Source organism: Aquila chrysaetos (assembly GCF_900496995.4).
Source record: "Aquila chrysaetos chrysaetos chromosome W unlocalized genomic scaffold, bAquChr1.4 W_unloc_1, whole genome shotgun sequence".
Classification (NCBI taxonomy): Eukaryota; Metazoa; Chordata; class Aves; order Accipitriformes; family Accipitridae; genus Aquila; species Aquila chrysaetos.
In genome coordinates, this window is record NW_024470321.1 from 1,816,363 (window position 1) to 1,839,913 (window position 23,551).

Genomic DNA, 23,551 nt, shown 5'->3' on the forward strand with positions numbered 1-23,551 from the left:
TTAATCATTACTGAGGCTTGGATACAATCCAAGACCTAGGTCTTCTTTCTCTCTCTCTCCCTAGGAACTGTTGAACTTCTGGACGAATACATGAAAATCTGTCATTTGACCTGCGTACTATGGAAAGTATCCATCTAGAAAGTACACTAAGCATTCCCTGGAACTTTGTTAATACTCACTATGGTGAGGTGTTGACAACATCTAAAAAGACAAGAGCCTTCATGCATTGGAGAATTCTAATCCTCACATTGGGACATCTGGCATTCTGTCACATAAATGTTGATGTACTATGCAATAATCAAAGAAACCTACAGAAGCTGGTAACCTCTGCCATAACATGGACAGTGAGGCCCAACATATCCAACACCTCAGATCAGTGCTGGTGGAATTCTGGCCTACAACTTGGTCCAGACCAATATGGGACACACAGTATACTCTCAAATTGAAGAACTGGAGACCTTAATTGCCAGCTATGAAAAAGCTATTACATACCAAAACCAAGTGACTTGCTATCAAACACGATACCGGCCAAATTGTCAGAATTGCAACAGAAATTGAACAAACTGCTGGACATCACTGGTATGACATTTTTATGGGATATGCAACATCTGCAACTGGCATATTGAATCTTATGTTACATCCTATGATTATTGTGTTCTATTTTATTAGCTTTGCTATCAGTATGCTTGTGTATCCATGTTTATTGCTTATCTCACCATGTTGAAAGCATGTACCATCAATTGGTACCTGATTACAAACTGTGAAGCTAGACTTCAGTGAAAGTGCTCAAAACTTTCCCCTACCCTCACCCCCAACAAGGCAAGAGGAGTAACAGTACCTCGACTCACCAAGGCAATGGGTTTGCTAGACATCTGGTCTATACCAAGGGGTGGAGTGCGACTGTTCACTCAACTCCTGCTTAGATTTTGGTTAACCCAGCTCATGCTAAGGCCTGATGTATGCTGTGAGGAGCACCATTAGGTCAAAGTGAGAGCACCACATAGGCAGGACAGGTGGCCAGAAAGAGCTAAAGGGCCATGATGCAGCCATTATCACCTGCAGATTGCTGTCTCCAGCAGCCATCATCTTTTGTCTAGCAGTTTCCTCAGAATCCACTAACTTATGGAAATGGTATAGACCAAACAATAGCTTGGAGGTATAAAACATCAGATTACTCAAAAAGCTTTTGAAGTGGATCCAACAGCAGCTGGACTGCTGAGGCTTTCATGCTTCCTGGTGTGATACAGGGGACACCTGCACTGTAACCATGGGTTAGGTAACTAATTCTTTTCTTTTGCTTATAGGACCCCGAATTAAGAGTTAGGGGTTATAAGTTATGAAACCTTATGAGTTGAATTGTGAATAAGTGAATTAAACGCAGCGTAACCATCAGCAGCACTCAGTCAGCGATGAGCCCAGCAGTGGCAATGGTAAGTTCGGCAGCTGAGCGCTAGACTGAGACAGACAAGGAGGTTCCCAGAGCCTGGGAACCCCGAGGAAGAGCTGAGAGACCCGTCCAGAGCCAGCAGCTCTCGCGAGAGAGGCTGATGCAGCATGGGGGTTGCCAGGAGCAACCGTGGGAGATTTAAACGGCCCTGGGGAGCGCCAGCGACCAGGGCGGGCAAACAGGGCGTGGTGCTGCAGTTTGCGCAGCAGTTCGTGCAGGGAGGGCGCAGTCCCCCTCCCAGCTCAAGAAGGCTACTCAACTGGTGGGCATCGTCCTCTCAGAAGGAGACCCAGCTATGGTTGCCACTCAGATGAAAGCCATTGCCAGGAAAAATGTGGCGATCCAGATGGAGCTCCCAAGCAAACATGCAGCTGTCCAGGTCTTCGGCTGCAGGGAATGCCTGAGCCTGTCACTGGTACCAGAGGGCAGCAGAGACAACACCTGTGTGCAGTGTGACCAGGTGGATGATCTGCTCAGCCTGGTGGCAGAGCTGAAGGAAGAAGTGGAAAGGTTGAGGAGTATCGGGGAGCATGAGAGGGAGATCGATTGGTGGGCCCGCACCCTGCCATCCCTGAGGCAGAGGCAGCAGATGGAGGCTCCGCAAGAAGTGGAGGACCCCCTGCCCTCTTGCCACCAGGCAGGAGGGGACCTAAGAGATGGAGGGGAATGGATACAGGTTCCTGCTCGGGGAGGCAGGCAAATCCCCTCCCGGTCTCCCTCACCTTCCCAGTTGCCCCTACACAACAGGTATGGGGCTCTGGAACTTGAGGGCCGGGCAAATGAAGATCAGAATGTAGATGAAGGTCTAATCAGGGGGCTGCCCTAATGAGGGGGAAGGCCAATGTGGTAGGTTGACCCTGGCTGGGCACCAGGTGCCCACCAAAGCCACTCTATCACTCCCCCTCCTCAGCTGGACAGGGGAGAGAAAATATAACAAAAGGCTTGTGGGTCAAGATAAGGACAGTTTAATAAAGTAAAAGCAAAGCTCGCGCGCAAAAGCAAAGAAAAACAAATGATATTATTCTCTACTTCCCATCAGCAGGCAATGTCTAGCCACTTCCTGGGAAGCAGGGCTTCAGTACACGTAGTGGTTGCTCTGGAAGACAAAAATGCCCCCCTTCCGTCTCCCTTTACTTAGCTTTTATATCTGAGCTGACATCATAAGGTATGGAATATCTGTTTGGTTAGTTTAGGTCAGCTGTCCTGGTTATGTCCCCTCCCAAGATCTTGCCCAGCCCCAGCCTGCCATTGAGGGGGGCAAAAATGTTGGAGAGACAGCCTTGGTGCTGTGCCAGCGCTGCTCAGCAGTAGCCAAAACACTGGTGTGTTATCAACACCTTTCTAGCTACTGATGCAGAGCACAGCGCTAAGAGGGCTGCTATGGGGAGTATTAACTCCATCTCAGCCAGACCCAATACAATCTCCACCCCTTATTCCATACCATTTGCGTCATGCTCAGGTCCCACATAATTTAATACACATATCTTCTAACCATGCCATTGTATTTAATTCTCATTACTGAAATCCCTTCTTACCAACACTTACAACTGAAACTACATACTTAAACCACTTTTATACCCAACATACAGATTTATACGTTCTTATTAATTATTATCCCCTGTCCTTTAACAGATAGATATTCCATGGGCTTCTTCCACTCCTCCAGATGTTCACACACAGGTTATGACTTGGGCCCCATCCGTCAAGATGAGTGGTCAGGACAGGAGAAGCAGTATGTTCGATCGTTGGGCACCAACACTGGCTTGGTTTGGGTCACCGATGCACTTGTCTGGTTCCTTGCGAAGTTCACTCCTCTGCAGTTCAGGTCATTCCTGCTACATTACTTCCTACAACATACAACTCACATCACAGATTATTTTTCCCCCAAGGTTAAATGTCCTTGAGGCACACACTGGGTCTCCCCATCCTTCCACATTACCCACCAAGTACACCCAGGTCCCTGAGCAAAGACAGTCCCACGAATGGGTTTGCCTTTTCCCATGGGAGGAGCAATCCACACTGCCTTCCCCATCCACTTCCCCATGTGCACTACGGGGACCTTATCTCCTCCCACAGTATGAAGGGGTTTTGTTTGGGCAGGACCAGGACGGTTAGCAGATCCTCTGGTGTTAACTAGCCAAGTGGCTTCTGCTAAATTTGTATCCCAATGCTTCCATGTCCCATTGCCTAGCGCTCTCAACATAGTCTTCAACAGTCCATTATATCTCTCAATTTTTCCAGATGCTTGCGGGTGATAGGGTAGGTGGTACACCCACTCAATGCCATGTTTCTTTGCCCAGGAGCTTATGAGGTTATTTCGGAAATGAGTCCCATTGTCTGATTCAATTCTTTCTGGGGTACTATGTCACCATAAAATTTGTCTTTCGAGGCCTAAGATGGTGTTTCGGGCAGTGGCATGGTTTACAGGATATGTTTCTAGCCAACCAGTAGTTGCTTCCACCATCATGAGTATGTAGCGCTTGCCTTGGCATGTTCGTGGCAGTGGTCCAATGTAGTCAATTTGTCAGGCCTCACCATATCGAAAACCCAGCCACCGCCCTCTGTTCCAGGGAGATTTTACTCTGGTGGCTCGTTTGATTGCAGCGCATGTTTCACATTCATGAGTGACCTGTGGGATGGCCTCCATGGTCAGGTCCACCCCTCAATCACAAGCCCACCTATATGTTGCATCTCTCCCTAGATGTCCCGATGTCTCATGGGCCCATCGAGCTACAAATAGCTCACCCTTACGCTCCCAGTCCAGGTCCACCTGAGCTACTTCTATTTTGGCAGCCTTGTCTACCTGTTCATTATTTCGATGTTCTTCAGTGGCACGGCTTTTGGGCATGTGAGCATCTACATGACGTACCTTTAGAGCCATGTGTTCTACACGGGCAGCAATGTCCTGCCACAATGCTGCTGCCCAGATGGGTTTACCCCTGCGTTGCCAATTGGTCTTCTTCCACTGCTGTAGCCACCCCCATAGGGCATTAGCCACCATCCAGGAGTCAGTATAGAGATAGAGTACCAGCCACTATTCTCGTTCAGCAATGTCTAGGGCTAGTTGGATGGCTTTCACTTCTGCAAACTGACTTGACTTGCCTTCTCCTTCAGTGGCCTCAATGACTTGTCGTGTGGGACTCCACACAGCAGCTTTCCACTTTCGATGGTTCCCTACCACACGACAGGATCCATCAGTAAACAAAGCATAATGCCTTTCGTCTTCTGATAACTCACTATATGGTGGTGCCTCTTGGGCACGAGCCACCTCCTCAGGTGATGCTCCAAAATCTCTGCCTTCTGGCCAGTCCATGATCTCTTCCAGGATTCCTGGGCGGTTGGATTTCCCCAGTCGAGCCTGTTGCGTGATCAATGCTATCCACTTACTCCATGTAGCGCTGGTTGCATGATGTGTAGAGGGGATGTTTCCTTTGAACATCCAGTGTAGCACGGGCAATTGTGGTGCCAAGAAGAGATATGCTTCTGTACCAACAACTTCTGAAGCGGCTCGAACCCCCTCGTATGCTGCTAGTATTTCTTTTTCAGTCGGGGTGTAGTGGGCTTCTGATCCTCGGTACCCCCGGCTCCAAAACCCTAATGGTCGACCTCGGGTTTCTCCTGGAGTTTTCTGCCAGAGGCTCCAGGTGAGACCATGCTCCCCAGCTGCAGTGTAGAGTACATTTTATACACCTGGTCCTGTCCGGACAGGCCCAAGAGCTACTGCACGAGCTATTTCCTGTCTGATATGCTCAAAGGCTTGCTGTTGCTCAGGGCCCCATTCAAAATAGTTCTTTTTCCGGGTTACTCGATAGAGAGGGCTCACAAGCTGACTATAACCTGGAATATGCATTCTCCAGAACCCCACAAGGCCTAGGAAAGCTTGTGTTTCCTTCTTGTTAGCTGGTGGAGACATAGTTGCTATCTTGTTAACCACATCCATAGGGACATGATGGCGTCCATCCTGCCATTTTATTCCCAAGAACTGAATCTCCTGTGCAGGTCCCTTGACCTTGCTTTTCTTTATGGCGAAACCAGCTTTCAGAAGAATCTGAATTACTCTTTTTCCCTTCTCAAACACTTCTTCTGCCTCGTTGCCCCACACGATGATGTCATCTATGTATTGTAAATGTTCAGGGGCATCGCCCTGTTCCAGTGCCGTTTGGATTAGTCCGTGACAAATGGTAGGGCTGTGCTTCCACCCCTGGGGCAGTCGATTCCAGGTGTATTGGACACCTCTCCACGTGAAAGCAAACTGTGACCTGCACTCTGCTGCCAAAGGAATGGAGAAAAACGCATTGGCAATATCAATTGTAGCATACCACGTGGCTGCCTTTGATGCCAGTTCATATTGGAGCTCTAACGTGTCTGGTACAGCAGCACTCAGTGGCGGTGTCACTTCGTTCAGGCCGCGATAATCTACTGTTAACCTCCACCCTCCATCAGACTTTTGCACTGGCCATATAGGACTATTAAAAGGTGAATGAGTCTTGCTGATGACTCCTTGGCTCTCTAGTTGATGAATCAGCTCATGGATGGGAGCCAGGGAGTCTCGGTTTGTGCGATATTGCTGGCGGTGCACCGTCCTGGTAGCGATTGGCACCTGCTGTTCTTCAACTCGCAGCAATCCCACAATGAAGGGATCTTCCGAGAGGCCAGGCAGGGTAGATAGCTGTTTGATCTTCTCTGCGTTTACAGTGGCTACACGAAAAGCCCATCGGTACCCCTTTGGGTCCTTGAAGTACCCTCTCTTGAGGTAGTCTATGCCAAGGATACAAGGGGCCTCTGGGCCGGTCACAATGGGGTGCTTTTCCCACTTGTCCCCTGTCAAGCTCACTTCAGCCTCCAATACAGTCAATTCTTGGCATCCCCCTGTCACTCCAGAGATCCAGATGGGTTCTGTGCCCCTGTACCCTGATGGCACCAGCGTACACTGTGCACCAGTGTCTACCAAAGCCTTATACTTCTGTGGGTCTGATGTGCCAGGCCATCGAATCCACACAGTCCAGTATATCCGGTCATCCCTTTCCTCCTCCTGGCCGAAGGCAGGGACCCTCTATTGCTGTTCCTCATCAGAGTATTCACTGTCTGACCCCTGCGGTGCCAGATCAGAAGTCCCCTCACCAGAATCAAGGGAGGTGGTTTCAGTTCTTCTATGCCTGGAGGATCACTGGTTGCTTTCTTGGGCCTCTACAGCAACGACACTTACAGCCTTCTTCTTGGGTGACCCCTTCTTAACAGCTGTCTTCCCTCTCAGTACACATATACGGGCTTCCAGCTTAAAGGTGGGTTCACCATCCCACTTCCTCATGTCCTCCCCTTGGTCACGCAGGAAGAACCAGAGTGTACCACGTGGCATATGCCTTGGGCTCCCTTTCCCTCTGACCGGGGCAGGAGAGGACTGATTTCTTGGAGCATCCCTAACAGCCAAGGCACTGTCCTGTAGGGATGAGGAGACACAGAGATTTTCTTCAAAGTTTTGGAGCCAAGACGACACTTTCTCCACAGTTGGTGTTTCCATATCTGGGCAATACATTGCTGCCAAGCTGTTAGAATATGACGCTGGGGCACCTTGAATCACCTTTCTCCACATGGCCCGTGTGCACAGGACATCCTCTGGATCTTTGGAGACCTCCTCATCATCTAGATCACTGTAGATGACTTCCACCACTGCTAACTCTCTCAGGTACTGGATGCCTTCATCTGCGGTAGTCCACTTTTCTGAGGAATTCACAAGATCTTCCTTGAACGGATATCTTGCCCTCACACTTGAGAGGAGCCGGCTCCAGAGACTGCAAATTGCTGCCTCTTTTCCAATTCCTCTTTCAATTCCCCAGTTTCTAGCAAGGGATCCCAGCTGTTGGGCTTCCTTGCCTTCCAGTAGCTGACTGTCGGCCCCGTTATCCCAGCATCGGAGCGGCCAGGCAGCAATCCGCTCACCTGGCTGGTGGCTGTAGTCTTTCCACAAGTCCCAAAGTTCTGAGGACATCAGGGACCGGGTAGTTTCCGCTTCCTGTTTAAGTTCCCTCACTCCTTCCTCCAATTTCTTTATTGAAGGACCAGCTTCTAGATTAAGCCTTTCCTCTTCTTCTTCTTCCCTCACTAATGGATGGTATGGACCTGTTGATCTTCTTGTCCACTGTTTCTTTTTCACTATTGGGGCAATTACTATAGTTGTTGTTGTTGTTGTTTGGGTCCCTATCTCGAGCATGGTGTCCTCAGATGCAGTCTGGGTCCCTGCCTCAACCGTGGTCCTCTGAGAGTGTTGAACTATGGCTCGGTAGGCATAGGCCAGGCCCCAGTACAGTGCGAGAAGCTGCTGGTTTTCATTGGGATAGGCAAGGCACCCTTCTATCAGGTGGCGCGTCAGTTTGCCAGGGTTGCTTGCCTGTTCGGGTGTAAAAAGTCCCAGATTATGGGAGGTGATAACCGTCCTAGGAATCTGCCCAAATCCTTCCATATACCCTGCCACCCAGGGACCGGTCGCTTGAGGGCACATTTCAGTATTGCCTCACCCGAAACTTGTCTTCTCTTATACCAGGACGAGACCAGATTCCACAATACCCATAATATACCACCAGTATTAATTATTAGTATTGAACAGCTCACATAAGGGTGAACAAGGACCTTGGGAGCCTGCATAATAAAACCATTCACATCAATGCCCGGTAGGGAGAGGGAGATGTATTCCCTCATCTCCTCCACAAGATAGATAGCTCCCACAACACAGCAAAGCCATCAGTGCCAGGACAAAGCACATAGATATTATTTGTATTAGCATGTTCCCGAGTTCCTTCATTCTCCCCACAAGATAGCTCCCGCAGCACAACAAAGCCATCAGTGCCAGGGCAAAGCACACAGCCATTATTTGCATTACCATGTTCCCAAACTCAGCAAAATAGAGATAAGCAAGCAGCCAACAAGCTCCGTGACCTGCACAGGAGCTTACCACTTAATAACTAGCTATGGCACGCTTAATTCAAAACTGCCGTTGTCGAGCCCCACGTTGGGCGCCAAAAAGGACTATGGTGGGTTGACCCTGGCTGGGTGCCAGGTGCCCACCAAAGCTGCTCTATCACTCCCCCTCCTCAGCTGGACAGGGGGGAGAAAATATAACAAAAGGCTCGTGGGTCAAGATAAGGACAGTTTAATAAAGCAAAAGCAAAGGTCACGCGCGAAAGCAAAGAAAAACAAATGATGTTATTCTCTACTTCCCATCAGCAGGCGATGTCTAGCCACTTCCTGGGAAGCAGGGCTTCAGTACGCATGGTGGTTGCTCTGGAAGACAAAAATGCCCCCCTTCCGTCTCCTTTACTTAGCTTTTATATCTGAGCTGACGTCATAAGGTATGGAATATCTGTTTGGTTAGTTTAGGTCAGCTGTCCTGGCTATGTCCCCTCCCAAGATCTTGCCCTGCCCCAGCCTGCCATTGAGGGGGGGGGGGCAAAAATGTTGGAGAGACAGCCTTGATGCTGTGCCAGCGCTGCTCAGCAGTAGCCAAAACACTGGTGTGTTATCAACACCTTTCTAGCTACTGATGCAGAGCACAGCACTATGAGGGCTGCTATGGGGAGAATTAAGTCCATCTCAGCCAGACCCAATACAGACATCATGCTGGGAGTCTGTTATAGACCACCCAACCAGGTTGAAGAGAAAGATGAAACATTCTACAAGCGGCTGGCAGTAGTCTCACAATCATGTGCCCTTGTTCTAGTGGGGGACTTCAACTTTCCGGATGTCTGCTGGAAATACAACACAGCAGAGAGCAAAAAGTCTAGGAGGTTCCTGGAGTGTGTGGAAGATAACTTCCTGACACAGCTGGTAGGTGAGCCTACCAGGGGAGGAGCCTCGCTGGACCTACTGTTTACAAACAGAGAAGGACTGGTGGGAGATGTGGTGGTTGGACGCCGTCTCAGGCTTAGCGACCATGAAATGATAAAATTCTCAATTCTTGGTGAGGTAAGGAAGGGGGTCAGCAAAGCCACCATTATGGACTTCCAGAGGGCAAACTTTGGCCTTTTCAGGACACTGGTTGAGAGAGTCCCTTGGGAGACAGTCCTGAAGGGCAAAGGGGTCCAGGAAGGCTGGACATTCTTCAAGAAGGAAATCTTAAAGGCTCAGGGCCAAGCTATTCCCATGCACCGCAAGACAAAACGTTGGGGAAGACGACCGGCCTGGCTGAACAGGGAGCTTTTGCTGGGACTCAGGGAAAAAAGGAGAGTTTACCATTTTTGGAAGAAAGGGCAGGCAACTCGGGAAGAGTACAGGGATCTTGTTAGGTCATGCAGAGATGAAATTAGAAAGGGAAAAGCTCAGCTAGAACTCAATCTGGCCACTATTGTAAAAGACAACAAAAAATGTTTTTACAAATATGTTAACAACAAAAAGATAGCCAAGGAGAATATCCATCCTCTATTGGATGCAGAGGGGAACACTGCCACCAGAGATAAGGAAAAGGCTGAGGTACTTAATGCCTTCTTTGCCTCAGTCTTTAATAGTGAGACCAGTTATCCTCAGGGTACTCTGCCCACTGAGCTGGAAGACAAGGACGGAGAGCAGAATATACCCCCCATAATCCAGGAGGAAGCAGTTAATGACCTGCTATGCCACCTGGACACTCACAAGTCTATGGGACCAGATGGGATCCATCTGAGAGTACTGAGGGAGCTGGCAAAGGAGCTTGCCAAGCCACTCTCCATCATTTATCAGCAATCCTGGTCAACAGGGAAGGTCCCAGAGGACTAGAGGCTTGCCAATGTGACGCCCATTTACAAGAAGGGTCAGAAGGAGGATCCGGGGAACTACAAGCCTGTCAGCCTGACCTCGGTACCGGGGAAGATTATGGAGCAGTTCATCTTGAGTGCGCTCACATGGCATGTGCAGGACAACCAGGGGATCAGGCCCAGCCAGCATGGGTTCATGAAAGGCAGGTCCTGCTTGACCAACCTGATCTCCTTCTATGACCAGGTGACACGCTTAGTGGATGAGGGAAAGGCTGTGGATGTTGTCTACCTGGACTTTAGTAAGGCCTTTGACACTGTTTCCCACAGCATTCTCCTGGAGAAACTGGCTGCTCATGGCTTAGATGGGTGTACTCTTCGCTGGGTAAAAAACTGGCTGGATGGCCAGGCCCAAAGAGTTGTGGTGAATGGAGTTAAATCCAGTTGGCAGCTGGTCACAAGTGGTGTTCCCCAGGGCTCCATATTGGGGCCAGTTCTCTTTAATATCTTTATCAATGATCTGGACGAGGGGATTGAGTGCACCCTCAGCAAGTTTGTGGATGACACCAAATTGGGAGGGAGGGTTGATCTGCTTGAGGGTAGAAAGGCTCTACAGAGGGATCTGGACAGGCTGGACCGATGGGCCAAGGCCAATTGTATGAAGTTCAACAAGGCCAAGTGCCGGGTCCTGCACTTGGGTCACAACAACCCCATGCAGCGCTACAGGCTTGGGGAAGAGTGGCTGGAAAGCTGCCCAGCAGAAAAAGACCTGGGGGTGCTGGTTGACAGCTGGCTGAATATGAGCCAGCAGTGTGCCCAGGTGGCCAAGAAGGCCAATGGCATCCTGGCTTGTATCAGAAATAGTGTGGCCAGCAGGAGCAGGAAAGTGATTGTCCTTCTGTACTCTGCACTGGTGAGGCTGCACCTTGAGTACTGTGTTCAGTTTTGGGCCCCTCACTACAGGAAAGACATTGAGGTGCTGCAGCATGTCCAGAGAAGGGCAAGAAGGCTTGGTGAGGGGCCTGTAGCACAAGTCTTATGAGGAGCAGCTGAGGGAACTGGGGTTGTTTAGCCTGGAGAAAAGGAGGCTGAGGGGAGACCTTATTGCTCTCTACAACTACCTGAAAGGAGGTTGTAGTGAGGTGGGTACTGGTCTCTTCTATTAAGTAAGTATTGATAGGACGAGAGGAAATGGCCTCAAGTTGCGCCAGGGGAGGTTTAGATTGGATATTAGAAAAAATTTCTTTACTGAGAGGGTTGTCAGGCATTGGAATAGGCTGCCCAGGGAAGTGGTGGAGTCACCATCCCTGGAGGTGTTCAAAAAACCTGTAGACGTGGCACTTCAGGACATGGTTTAGTGGGTATGGTGGTGTTAGGTTGACAGTTGCACTTGATGATCTTAGAGGTCTTTTCCAAACTTAATGATTCTATTCTATTCTATTCTAATGTGATAGACTAGTCTGGGGAAAAGGGGATCGAACCCCTGTTTGTCATGTTTGTTTATTATATTTGTTAATGAGCTCACGAAATAGAGTTTAAATCAGAGTACTTTTTTTCTTCAAAGACAGGATTTGAATTTATACTGATTCAGACTGCATCTTCTTGCCATGAGCAATAAGAGGGAGAGTTTCAATGCCATCCTGACTTTTCCCTTCCTTACACTAACGCACGAGGTGTGTATATATAGCTTTACGAAAAAGCTATTTAAGAGATTATGAACTTACATATGTAAGGTACAAAGGTATGTACAATGGAATCTACACCAAACTACATGCAAAACAGAAATTTTTTCCATGAAGTGGGACAGCATACTCAAGTGACAGATTTAATACTCAGTGTTAGATTTAAACCCACTGTACAGGTCTGCCCTTTCTATTGAGGTTTCTAATCACCAAGACATTTTATCCTAAGTAGCAGGAAATGAGAAAGGAAGCCTGGGGAACATTGAGTAGGGAGGAATAAGGTACATGACCTTCATAACCAGCAGTAGAAAGTCAGAACAAATGGGTATCAAAATGCAGCAGCAGCTCAATATAAGGTGACCAAAATGAGTCATTGATTGTTAAATAGGGTTCATGTGGTGTGCTCATTAATCTGTTTATAAGAATCTGGAAGACCAAAAGGATGAGATTTAGAAAATGAACAAAACAGCTGGATTTTTATCTCCTTTATTACAATAATTTGTACAAATTATTGTAATAAGAGACAGTTATATTGCCTATGTAAGAAATACAAGGCTACAGGAGAAATACAAGACTTGTTCAAGGTAGAAGTAAAATGAAGAACTTCCAATTAACTTCATTATATATTTTTTTAATATAAAAATTAGAACCAGAATTCTCCTTTTATCCAGACTGTTTTTCACCATCTGTCAAAAAGTCTTAGTGTATTTTAGGTAGTGTCTAAAAAAATCTGAATGTGAAGGTGGTAAAATCCTTATATAATTAATCTTTAAATCAGTATCTGTCAATTTGGGATTAAAAGCATTAAATAAAGAGGGAAAGCTAGATTTTTTAAATCACTTGTCTCAAAACCATAGTGACTTACTGCCAACAAATAGTCTTTCTCCCTCACTCTTTTAGATTTTAGCAGAGAAGAATGTCCATCTTACAATTTTTCTAAATTTCATCTCACTAATAAACTAAAAAAAAAATCCGTCATCTTAGATTGGAAAGAATTATTTTTAGTTTGCACCTATGAAAAGTTAAACATCGCAGTCATAGTTTACAACTTCACTACTTTTGCACATCAAATCTTTTTGCTCATCTCAAATGGATTATCCAAATTCTTAATATCACTTCTTGTTTGAGCATGACAAGCACCTTACAACAATTCACCTACTCTTGATACTTCCTTACTTCTTCCTTCCTTATCTAAATATAGTATTAGTTAGTGGAATTAAAAACAAAGATCAGTTTTGACATTCTTTTTCTGTTCTTGGAGACCATGTTTATGCCCTCATAATATTGCTCACAGGGAATACTGCAGACATACCTACAGATTACCCATCTTATGGTACTCTCTCTATTCATCCCACATACTTCATCTTTCTACTCAGAGCTTCTAAATGTTCTAGCTTTCCCAATTTCAGTAAATACAAAATATTCTGCCTGCCTCTTTACTGCTAAAGAAAACCTCATCAAAATCCTCATTACCAGACTTTACTTTTTTTCATCCATTCCTATTTTCAAAAATAACTGCTCTTCCTTTTTTCAGAACATTCCGAAGAACTCTTCCAGTTTATGCCTGTTATACTTATCTGCCCCAATTCTGAATATTTACTCCAAATACATTATTTAGATGAACTGTTACTTTTCTGACATCTGATATCCCAAAATAGCCTTTATGGCTATAACTTTACATACATTTGTATTGTAAACATTCTTTCAAATCTTAAACTAGTTCACTAAATTCTCAATCAGAGAGTGATGTCAGAAGGACAATCTGTTATTGAAACCATAGGAACAAGAATGGAAGGTCCCTACATTGAATCCATTGAAGCAAGGAGGTGAAACAATGAGGTTCTGTCAATGCTATTGCCTTACTTCTGATTTATATCACAAGTGCCCAGTTCTGGAGTAGTGTCAAGAAAAAAGTGTGTCCTTAGCTAACTTAGCTTGATTTTAATATTAAAAATGACACCCACTTGCACATAATGACTATGTAAATGTAAGACCACCTTAATATAATGAGTTAGGTAATTATCTAGACATGCATAGAATTACTTTTGTTATATAAATTGTTTGTAACCAATCACGTATCTTGTTACCACTTTTTCCTTGATCCTGATGTGTATATAAGACCCTGTTTGCCTTTCAAGTGTGTGCTAGCTTTGTGGAGTTACCACCTAGCACCCATCTCTGTGCAGACATGAAATAAACAAATATCTCGGCTCTTTGCACACTGGGTGATGAACCCCATTTTGGGACAACATAGTTATTATTTGGACTGAAGAAACAAAAATAAAAGTCATCAAATAAGGTCACTATTTTTATTTTAATGAGGTTCACTCTGAAAAATTATTTTATGTAATAAAGCAAAACAGGTAAGTCAAACTGTATTGGGAATTCTGTCAGAAATTCTAATCACAGATGATCAGGAATTTTTTAACTGGAGCCAAAGCATTTCCTGTTAATATACTAGTTTTGACAAAATTACTATTGGAAACATTTTCTCAGCTCCAGCAGTGGGTGCAAGCAAGAAAATGTAGTTGTCTGGGACAGGGAATAAATAACTTGTTGGTCTGAGCAAGCAGCTGGGTTTTGCAGAGCCCATATATCTTTGCTTTGCTTGATTTAGAGCAGGGAGTTGAACCCATGTGAGGCCCTAACCAGACAGTGATAAGCTGTCATTCTTTTTAGCTTGATGAGTATTTAATCAGTTATACACAGTGGAGCAGCTCCAGCCATGGAGGCCAGTCTAGCACACCAGAATAGTCCCCAGCCTGGCAGTCAGACATCAACGTGAGCATTCCCGAATCTGATTCAGGCAGGATCTGATTTGAAGGCAAGTCTTCCAAATCTCATGAGGATCCCATGAGCATGAGGCAATTGGCTATGATATGTGTCTGTTCAAAAGGTTATTTTTGGTCCTGATGCAGAATGGGGAAAAAACTCTCTTCACAATCTGTCCTTTCAAAAGGATAGACTCTCCCTGTTCTCCATACCACTGCGTTTGCAGAAAAGGTTGAGCAGAACCTGTCACAATGTCTATCCATGGAGACAGATGATGCGGCTAAGGTACACCTAGCTGCATCTGCTGCAGAGCTTGCTTGGTGACTGTGGTTTATTCATCTTATAAATGAATTTGCTGCAGAAGCAGGAACTTTGGAATAGTAATAAAAAATACTCATCCATGCTCAACATTACAAATACCTGTTTTAATTAAGTAGACATACCCAGAAATACACACCAAAGTAGCAATTACACATGTGCGTATATGATGAAGAGGAAACGGAGGAACTCGCTCCCTTGTGTGTCACATGGCAGTGAGCAGCGCTGCACCGCCCAGGGCACTCTCCCGCGCTCCTTCCCCGCTCGCCGACGCAGGATGGCGCTCTCGGTATGAGCAATTAAACCGGGGGGGGGGGGGGGGGGCAGGTTGACAACGTATTTTGAGAATAAAGCGTTTCTCTCTGAATGCCTGTATTCCTAAAGAACATTGGGTTTACAGCTCCAGTTTTCAATACGGTGATATATTCAGCTACTCCCCAAACCACTGTAACATTCATTTGCCCAAAGACTGTAAAAGGATCTCACAAATAAGTGTTTATTGTATTTAGTGGGAAGTTTCAGTATGACTGATAAAAAATGCAACTAACTTTTTAAGGGGTTGTGCTTATTTTGTCATAACTACTGTTAAAAGAAATTTCACATACTTATATGTAGAAATCTAATTCCACTATAGCAGTGCTTCATATTATGAAAAGGTGTGCAGCGTTTATTTGAAACGGTGAATGCCAGCCATAGGTCTGACTTCTCCATCTCACATGGCATGCAGCCAGTCCTAAGTGACCATTACTATGAGGACTGTTGACTCTGTAGGCTGATCCTGTTCTTTCAGTCCTTGGAGAAATCCCAGAGTAGCTGTATTCTTTGACCTTTCACTGTGAATCATTTCACAGTTCAGCCAACTATTATAGATTCACCGGAAGAATTACACCTACTACCTCCAGCTCAGGAGGACAATGTGCACACACACCACCTGGGAAATACTGTTAGCAGAAGCTTGAAACCTTAGAACCTAGATTCAGGAAGGATTTTTTTTTTTCTCTTTTTTTGGCTATTGGAAATTAACTTGGTGGTTACGAGAGCGAGTCTCAGATTCCACCCTCTCCCTCCCCCAGCAGCTTCTATCCCCACACCACCGTTAGCTTCACTAAACACAAACGATCCCACAGATCGCCCAGCTACCCTGTGCCATTTGCACCTTTCTCCTGCTTCTGACGCGTACACCAGATTGGGCTGGCGATCCCGCGACACGACGACCGCATCCGGATCGCCCCGCTCTCCCCCACTTCCGCCCCGCCCAGTGCCACCAGATTCCTCGCAGCAAATGAAAGTGAAAGCGCTACGTGTGGCACCGCGCAGTGTGCGCGGGCAGGGCCGGACCCACACGGGACCCCCCGGCCGGGCCCCGGCCCCGCTGCGCTGCAGCGTTTACTCAGCTGCCACTCGCTGCGCGGGCTTCAGAAACCGCCTCCCCAGCGCCGGCCACTCGCCTCCCCTCAGCTGGAAATGATGGGGTTTTATTATTTTTCTTTTAATAAAGCTTGTTATGGAGCGTGAGCCGGGCCGCCGGCGGGGAGGGGGCCGCCCCGGCCCGCCGCCCACCGGCAGCGCCTGCCCGGCGCCAACCGACTGCACACCGGAGCTGCAGCAGCTGTAGCACAGCCACCCCAGCACACCTCCCTGCGGCAAGACTGGGCTCCTCGCTGGCGATGCTGCTCCCGCCTCACCCCACGGCACCGGACGGGGGTCGCTCCGAGGACATTGCCCCCGCCCCCTCCACCACGAGGTGCGCGCAACCTCCCCCCTCACTGTTTTTTGTTACCCCGACTGTACCCCTACCCCCCCCGCTGCCACGTGACGCGGCGCGCATGCGCAGCCATGCCGCCGGCCCGGGGCATATCTGCAGACTGACGTCAGCGTGCTCTGTGCCGTCCCCCGGGCGAGACTGCTAAGATTCTCTGCTGTTGCGGTCGGCTTGGCTGGGGGCCGGCAGGGAGAGGAGGTCTGGGGTTACTTCAACCAAGCTTTCCTCCTCCCCTCCCAACTCAGATGATACTCCTATGGTATTTTGCACAGAGGAGACTGCTCAAGAGGAGGGCACCTACCCCAATATAAGCCTGTTTTTCCTTCCTTCCTTCCTTCCTTCCTTCTTTCCTCCCTCTCTCTCTTTTTGTTGGAAAGACAAAACGTGCCGGGTGATAGGTTGGGTGAATTGATGGCATCCTTCCTCCTGCCAAGCTAGACCGTTTTCTAAAAACCCGTTTTAGGAAGGCTAAAGAATTTTATTCTGTTGGAGAATATAACCCTGATGATTGCTTGCACAGAGAGGAAAAGCAGAGAGGAATACGGGAATCGTCCTGTGCAATCTCTATTGTTTGAAACTTACTTTATATCAGAAATTGAAGATGAAAACGGTAAGGAAGATTTCATGCTATTCAATGAAACTTTTGATTTTCTTGTGTCCCGAATAACGGTGCGTGCAGGGCTTTGGGGAGTGGGGGAAGGTTTATATTGCATTAGGCGAGGTGGATTTGGAGTAATTTCAGAGAGAAACCTTTGAGGATGGAAGAAGGAGGTGCGAGGATTTTCAATCGAATAGTGTTTTATGAAATACGGTCTCGAATAGTGAAACTTTTTTTAGATTTTTTTCATTTTTTAATACTAAATCTTTGGTAGAGGGAGGAAAAAAAAAAGGAAAACCAAAGCAGCCCCCAAACCCCAACGACAACCTACAGCTAATCCGGATTGTTTTAAATTTAAAAAGCCCAGCTTTTTGTCGTGCCGTGTCCGGTGTCTGCTTTAGCGGTCAGACAAGTGCGTATTTTGTATCGGAGCTCGGAAGGTCGGCGCGGCCGCGGTCCCGCAGCCCGATGCTGGCGGAGATGTCGGGCTCTCGCCGGGTTTATCAGAAAAATGGAAGCGTGTGGTTTTGATTTACTTCGAGCCGCTTGGGATTTGCCAGACTTTTAACCCCACAGAGCCGTATCTATCGGTGCGTGTCTGTCTCCGTAGCGGCCCGGGGTTCAAATGGACTTTGGTGGGGGAGGTAAGTGGGCTCTCGCTCCCTGGCGATGTATGTGCGGATTTTGTCTTCGCTAATTTCTTTCATCGTTGTACAAGAGGGGAGAGACAGATTGACTCTTGTTTTTGTTTGGGCTAAACGCCAAGTGTCTGGGTCACACGCGTTTTATCCAAATAGATTCAGCGCTGCTGTCTGGAAATGGGCTGCTGAAAGTTAACATTAGGATCAACTCTACCACAGCAACCAGACTATTCCCTTCAGTCTCTCTAGGGAGGAGGGCGTGGTTTGCTTTTTCTTTTTCTTCCCCCTTCCCTTCTGAATATCCTTTGAAGGATATGTGTCTAGTGACCTCCAACTTGCTTCAATACTAGTATTTCCCGCCAAGTTTTGGGGTTTTTTTTAAAACTTTTTGTGTGTGCAGACGTGTGTGTGTATATAATATGCATGTGTATACGAGTTGGGCTGTGTGTGTAGGCGTTTTTCTAGTCTGTTGTTGTTTTTGGGTATTTTTTGTTTGCGTTTTCGCCTTCTTCCCCCCCCCCCTTTTTTTTCCCCCCTCAGAAATACAATGATAGCTGATCCCTCAGCAGGGGCAGAGGGGAGGCGTGGGGCAGGCGGAGGGGAGAGGCTGTTCAGACAACGGCAGTCCCGTCTCCTCCGGGGGGCGGCTGGCTGCGCCGTACATCGGGGCACGCACAGCAGCACTCTTATTCTTCACGCCTCGGTTTCTGATTAATACCCGGGGAGGAAAGATCCGTCCTTTCCCTTTGTACGTACACACTCCCCCCCCCCCCCCCGCTTTCCCCAGCCTCCTCCCCATCACCCCCCGGGCCCCGTTTCTTTTCACCAAGCCCTTCCAAGTGCGGTCTGTGCGTCGCTATTTACGCCTGGGGAGCTCCCAGGGGCACGGCTAATCCCCGGCTTTTGAAGCCCTATAACGCTTTTCACGGCCAGCCCCTATACCTGTAATTGAATTTGTGTGATTGATGTCCGCCCTCCCTATTTCCTTAGCAACCACTCGTACTGCCGGCGCGGCCAGCCGCGCCTTGACGCAGCGCTCCCCGCCGCCCGCCCGAACTGGGGAAGGCGGTGGGCACCTCGCGGCGGCGGGGGAAGCCCGCGCCCGTCCCCCCCTCCCCCCGCGGGCCGGCGCGGCGCGCGGGCCGGCGGCCGTTGCTCGCGGGGGCCGAGCCGTCGAGGTGGGACGTGGTGACACCCCCCACCCCCCCCCGCCGGGGAGCGGCAGAGCCATTTCCCGCGCGACGCGTTTGTCGCGCCCCTCGTTCCGTCGGTTCTGCCCCGAAGCGTAACCCCTGGTTGGTCTGTGTGATCCGGCGCTGCTGTTTCGTGTTGTTTCGGCACCTCAGTTGCTACCACGAGACCTCGTCACCGCCAAGCGCGCGAGAGCAGCTGTTCTGTAGTGGACGCCCCTTGTGTAGATACCCCGGGGGCTGTGGGGCCGTGGCTGTCCCTAGGTGCGGAGGGGGGGAGGCGGCACGTGTGGTGATGCTCTGCCCGGCTCTGGAGATAGTGGTCTCTTGGCAGCTTGACTATCCTAAAACTTCAGCTACCTTCAGTTTAAGGGACGCTTTAGTTGCCCAAGGCGCCTTAACTATATCCTTTTGCTTAGATGGAGGCTCCCAAGGTGACTGGTCTGAGCAGTTTGGCTAGCCGGCCCCCCCCCCCCCCCCCCCCATTCTGCCCCAAAGTAGTCTTCCTGTATGTGTTTATGGCCTTTTTTCCCCTCATTGAGTTTTGGTGGGTAGAAAGCTCATGGCACCAGTGACAGGACTGCCACTGTCATCAGTGCCTCTGCAGAAATGCCAGTGCTATGCACCTGCTTTGTCATCGGCATCCTGGATTTTGAAAAACATCTTGTACTTTTTCTTTGCTACTTGGCAGAGCTTTTATAATTAGTCAGGAACTGTGGTTTTAGGTAAATGTTCAGGAAATGGATCTATACCTGCCCTTACTGTGGGTGAACATGTAGTTCAGCCATAAGGCAGAGGAAATGCTTTTTATTGTAAGCTTAGTGTTGACGAAATGTGTCATCTTTACCACAATGAAAAGCAGAATGCTGAATATGTGCTATCTAGGCAGATAAAAAGAAAAAGGGTATAGACAGTGGATAGTTTGAGGTTCCTACCTAACTTCATACTGGAAGTACTATATCTGGAGTTACCAATTTGCTGACAAATTGGAAACGGTTCAGAAAAAAGCTGCAGAAATAATTAGACATCTGGAAACTGGATTGTACGGAGTGAGGTAAACCAAATAGGTTGAGCTGCTTATCAGGAAGTGTCAGGAGGTGCTTGTATCAGATTATAACTATCCATGCAAGGAAAAGCAAGCAGATCATTAGCAGACAGTGGCAAAGCAAGATTCAGTGACTGGAATTTGAAACTGGATGTTCTCGGATTAGAAATAAGGAACATTCTTTAGTATATGAATGTAGCTGAAGAGTATGGGATTGATTATGTCTCTTCAAAACTTGTAAAAGTCTAAAAGCTGTAATTAAATATTAGGTAGGAAATAAAGGTTTTACATGGAAGGCCAGACCAGAGATTTTACTAATTTCATTTGAGGCCTTGCCACATGTGAATGGCATCACTAAATCCTTATGCTTCCCCAGAAAAAAAAAAACTACTAAGTCCAAGCTATGCTTGCAAAGTATCTTTTATTCCCTCTACAAACCTGATTAAATCCTGTGTGCTGTCTTGAAAGATATTTAAAAAGTAGGTATTGGAATGATCAGATTAGTCTCATTTACATGTTAATAATTAGATGCATTTCAAATTGGCTAAGAAGTTTCCTAATATTCATTGTGATGTTAGTAAATAGGATTTGCATGATGTTGATTTCTTCTTGAGATGACATGCTATGATTTTTTTAACCTTTACAAATAATCCACTGGCTGCAGGGGTATTACCCATCTGAATGAATGTTGTAAATCACTCCCAGAATTTTAGAAAGGCAAATTTATCTGGTGCATGTATAAATGACTATGTATGCTTTTGGAAATTTGTTTTTAAATGGTTTTCCCTTCTCTGGTGTTCTGTTTCTCCATTGTCTGCCTCTGCAGAGTTTGCTCTATGCACAGGTGTGCTGAGAGTGCTTAAGAGGACTGATTAGTACCAGCTGACACAACATATGGTTTGGTATTCCATGATGCTGGACTGTTAGTTGGCTGTGTAAAACTTCCATTTAATCCCTGGCCACAGCTAAAGCTGCTTTTAAGTATTACTGCAATAGTGTTTTAAATGCAAAAAAAAAAAAAAAAAAGGGTGGGGAGGGAAGTAACATTGAAAATAAAAATATATTCTACTACATCAAATTGTAGTTAATATGTATACAACAAATATTTGAAAACTTAGAATGTGTATGATGAATAGTTTCAAATACAGAAATTTGTTCTTTAGTAAATAACAAAATACATGCTGCAGAAAGATCAGATAACTGTACTCTGGATTCTTTCCCAGGTTCTTCCTTTGTCTACCAGTGTATTGGGTCTAGTTATTCACTGCTGAAATCAATGAGTGCATAGCATCGATTATAGCTGGAACAAGTCTGAACACAGTATTTGAGCAACAAGAAACCTTAATTTTATGATTTCTTATGCCTATTTAACATAAAGCAGATATGTGCATCTTAAGTTGTACGGAACTAGTAGTTCAAGGTTAATGGTAACTTTTATGGTTTTTGTAAGGTTGTGACCTTGGACCATGAAAGCGATAATGGTTGAATATTATTTCAAAATGTTATATTGCGTAGTTCACTATGATAGCTTAGTGTTTTGCAGTATAGATCTGTTTTAATAAAAAGAATTTGCCTTGACTCATTTTCTTTTGTTTTTCAGGAAAACAAATGGAGCAAGTTCAGTTAACTATCCAGTCTAATGTCTTACTGATATCTTAAGGAATCTTACAAATACTTATTTTGAATTGAGAAAATGACTGCAGATATAGAAGAAAATACAGGTTGTTGGAAAAGAATACCTGTCAAAAAGTGAAACATCCAATAGTTAATTTGGAAGTAGTATAAAATACATATACCTGTTATGGTGTGATTCTGGAGTGGAGTTAACTCTATAGCACACAGGTAGCCCTCCAAGGAGGGGGGGGGGGGGGAAGCAGCTTTCTGTTTTTCTAAATTATGGAACTTTTTTGGAAGATGTGGACATGGATTTTGAGCCTAGTCATGGTTTCATCGGAATTTCCCAGTGACAACAGGCTTTCATATAGTTCTCAAGGTAGGGGTCAGACCTCTGTAGCTGACAAGAAGCATCGATTTTTGCATTGCATTTGGGTAATATTTTCTAAACTACGTTTGTGTAATTAATGAGATCTGCTCTTAGTTTTATCATGATTTATTGTCATGGAAGTTTAAATACAGCAAATCTGATTAAATTGTTGTTTTAATTTGTTTTTGTCTACTTTTAACTGTAGGAAAGCCTTGCAAATTTAAATCTAGTAAAATGTTGTACTTGATAATAGTTTAGAGACTTGCCATAACATCATTAACGTGTTTTTAAACTAGGAAGTAAGGATCTAATCTTATTTTGATCCATTAACATTTATAGGTTTTTTAATGAAATGAAGAGCAGTTTTACATGTTTTTACAATATAATACTTTTCATTACTACTGTTTTTATTCTTGCAGGTGGATCTAATAGCTTTTGTCTTTGAATGGTATCACTGTGAAGAATACGTCCTTCTTAGGTAGAATTTAGCCCCAAATGTTTACATATTTTGGGTAAATAGGAAAAAGATGTAATTAAAAACTTTTGTATTTCCAGTGACATCAGGTTAATAGGAAACTGAACGTGTTTTCTTGACTTAGAAAGAAAAAGAAAAGAATGTTTTCTTTTATCTAGTAAAACTCTCCATCTTGTTTACCTGAAAATGACTTACTCATGAGGGTGATGAGTTTTAGCCAAATATGGTTTATGTTTATACTACTACTTGTTGTTTCCTGTTATATTTTCTTCTCTTCTATGCCCACTCCCTGGATTGTCTTACCTTGTGATTACAAAGAGGAATTCCTGTCTTACCTTGAACACTACCAACTAACAGTCCCAATAAGGGTTGATCAAAATGGAGCCTTCCTCAGCTTTACTGTGAAAAATGCTAAACCTTCAAGAAGGAGGAGGAGTACAGACCCTTATGACCAAGAACTGGCAGCATCTAAATTATTTTTTAAACTTTCTGCCTATGGCAAGCACTTTCATTTAAACCTGACTCTCAACACAGATTTGGTGTCTAGACATTTTACAGTAGAATACTGGGGGAAAGATGGACCTCAGTGGAAGCATGATTTTTTAGACCACTGTCATTACACAGGATATTTGCAAGACCAACACAGTACAACTAAAGTGGCCTTAAGCAACTGCAATGGTCTGGTAAGTCCACATTACATGTTCTAGTATAATAGTGTGCTTGTCCCTTTTTAAATTACAGAACAACTACTTAATTGGCACATCTTTCAGTTTTTTGAGTCCCTGCGAGAAGCAAGCGGACAGGAAGGTGCAAAAACCCCCTAAAACCTGGTCTGGGTCCTGGGGAAAAGTTTTTCAAGATTAATTGTAAGTACTAAGACCCAATTCTGTAGTCCTTTAGCAGGCAACATTTTCAGTGTT

The 23,551-nt window shown here is 46.0% G+C and overlaps 1 protein-coding gene across 13 annotated transcripts in view; it reads left to right on the plus strand.

The window, feature by feature from the left end:
- Positions 1–16,255: 16,255 nt before the first annotated feature.
- The window catches only part of LOC121232867 (A disintegrin and metalloproteinase with thrombospondin motifs 6-like), a 185,216-nt gene continuing 177,920 nt past the window's right edge, over positions 16,256–23,551 (plus strand). For 7 of the 13 annotated variants that reach the window (XM_041121338.1, XM_041121347.1, XM_041121345.1 and 4 more), the window contains exon 1: positions 22,053–23,314. In XM_041121338.1, the coding sequence (XP_040977272.1) occupies positions 22,829–23,314 (486 nt within the window). In that variant the 5' untranslated portion in view covers positions 22,053–22,828. Of the gene's footprint in view, positions 16,681–17,161; positions 17,309–18,523; positions 23,315–23,551 lie in introns of those variants that run through there. The other 6 variants (XM_041121342.1, XM_041121344.1, XM_041121341.1 and 3 more) reach the window with 5 other exon arrangements.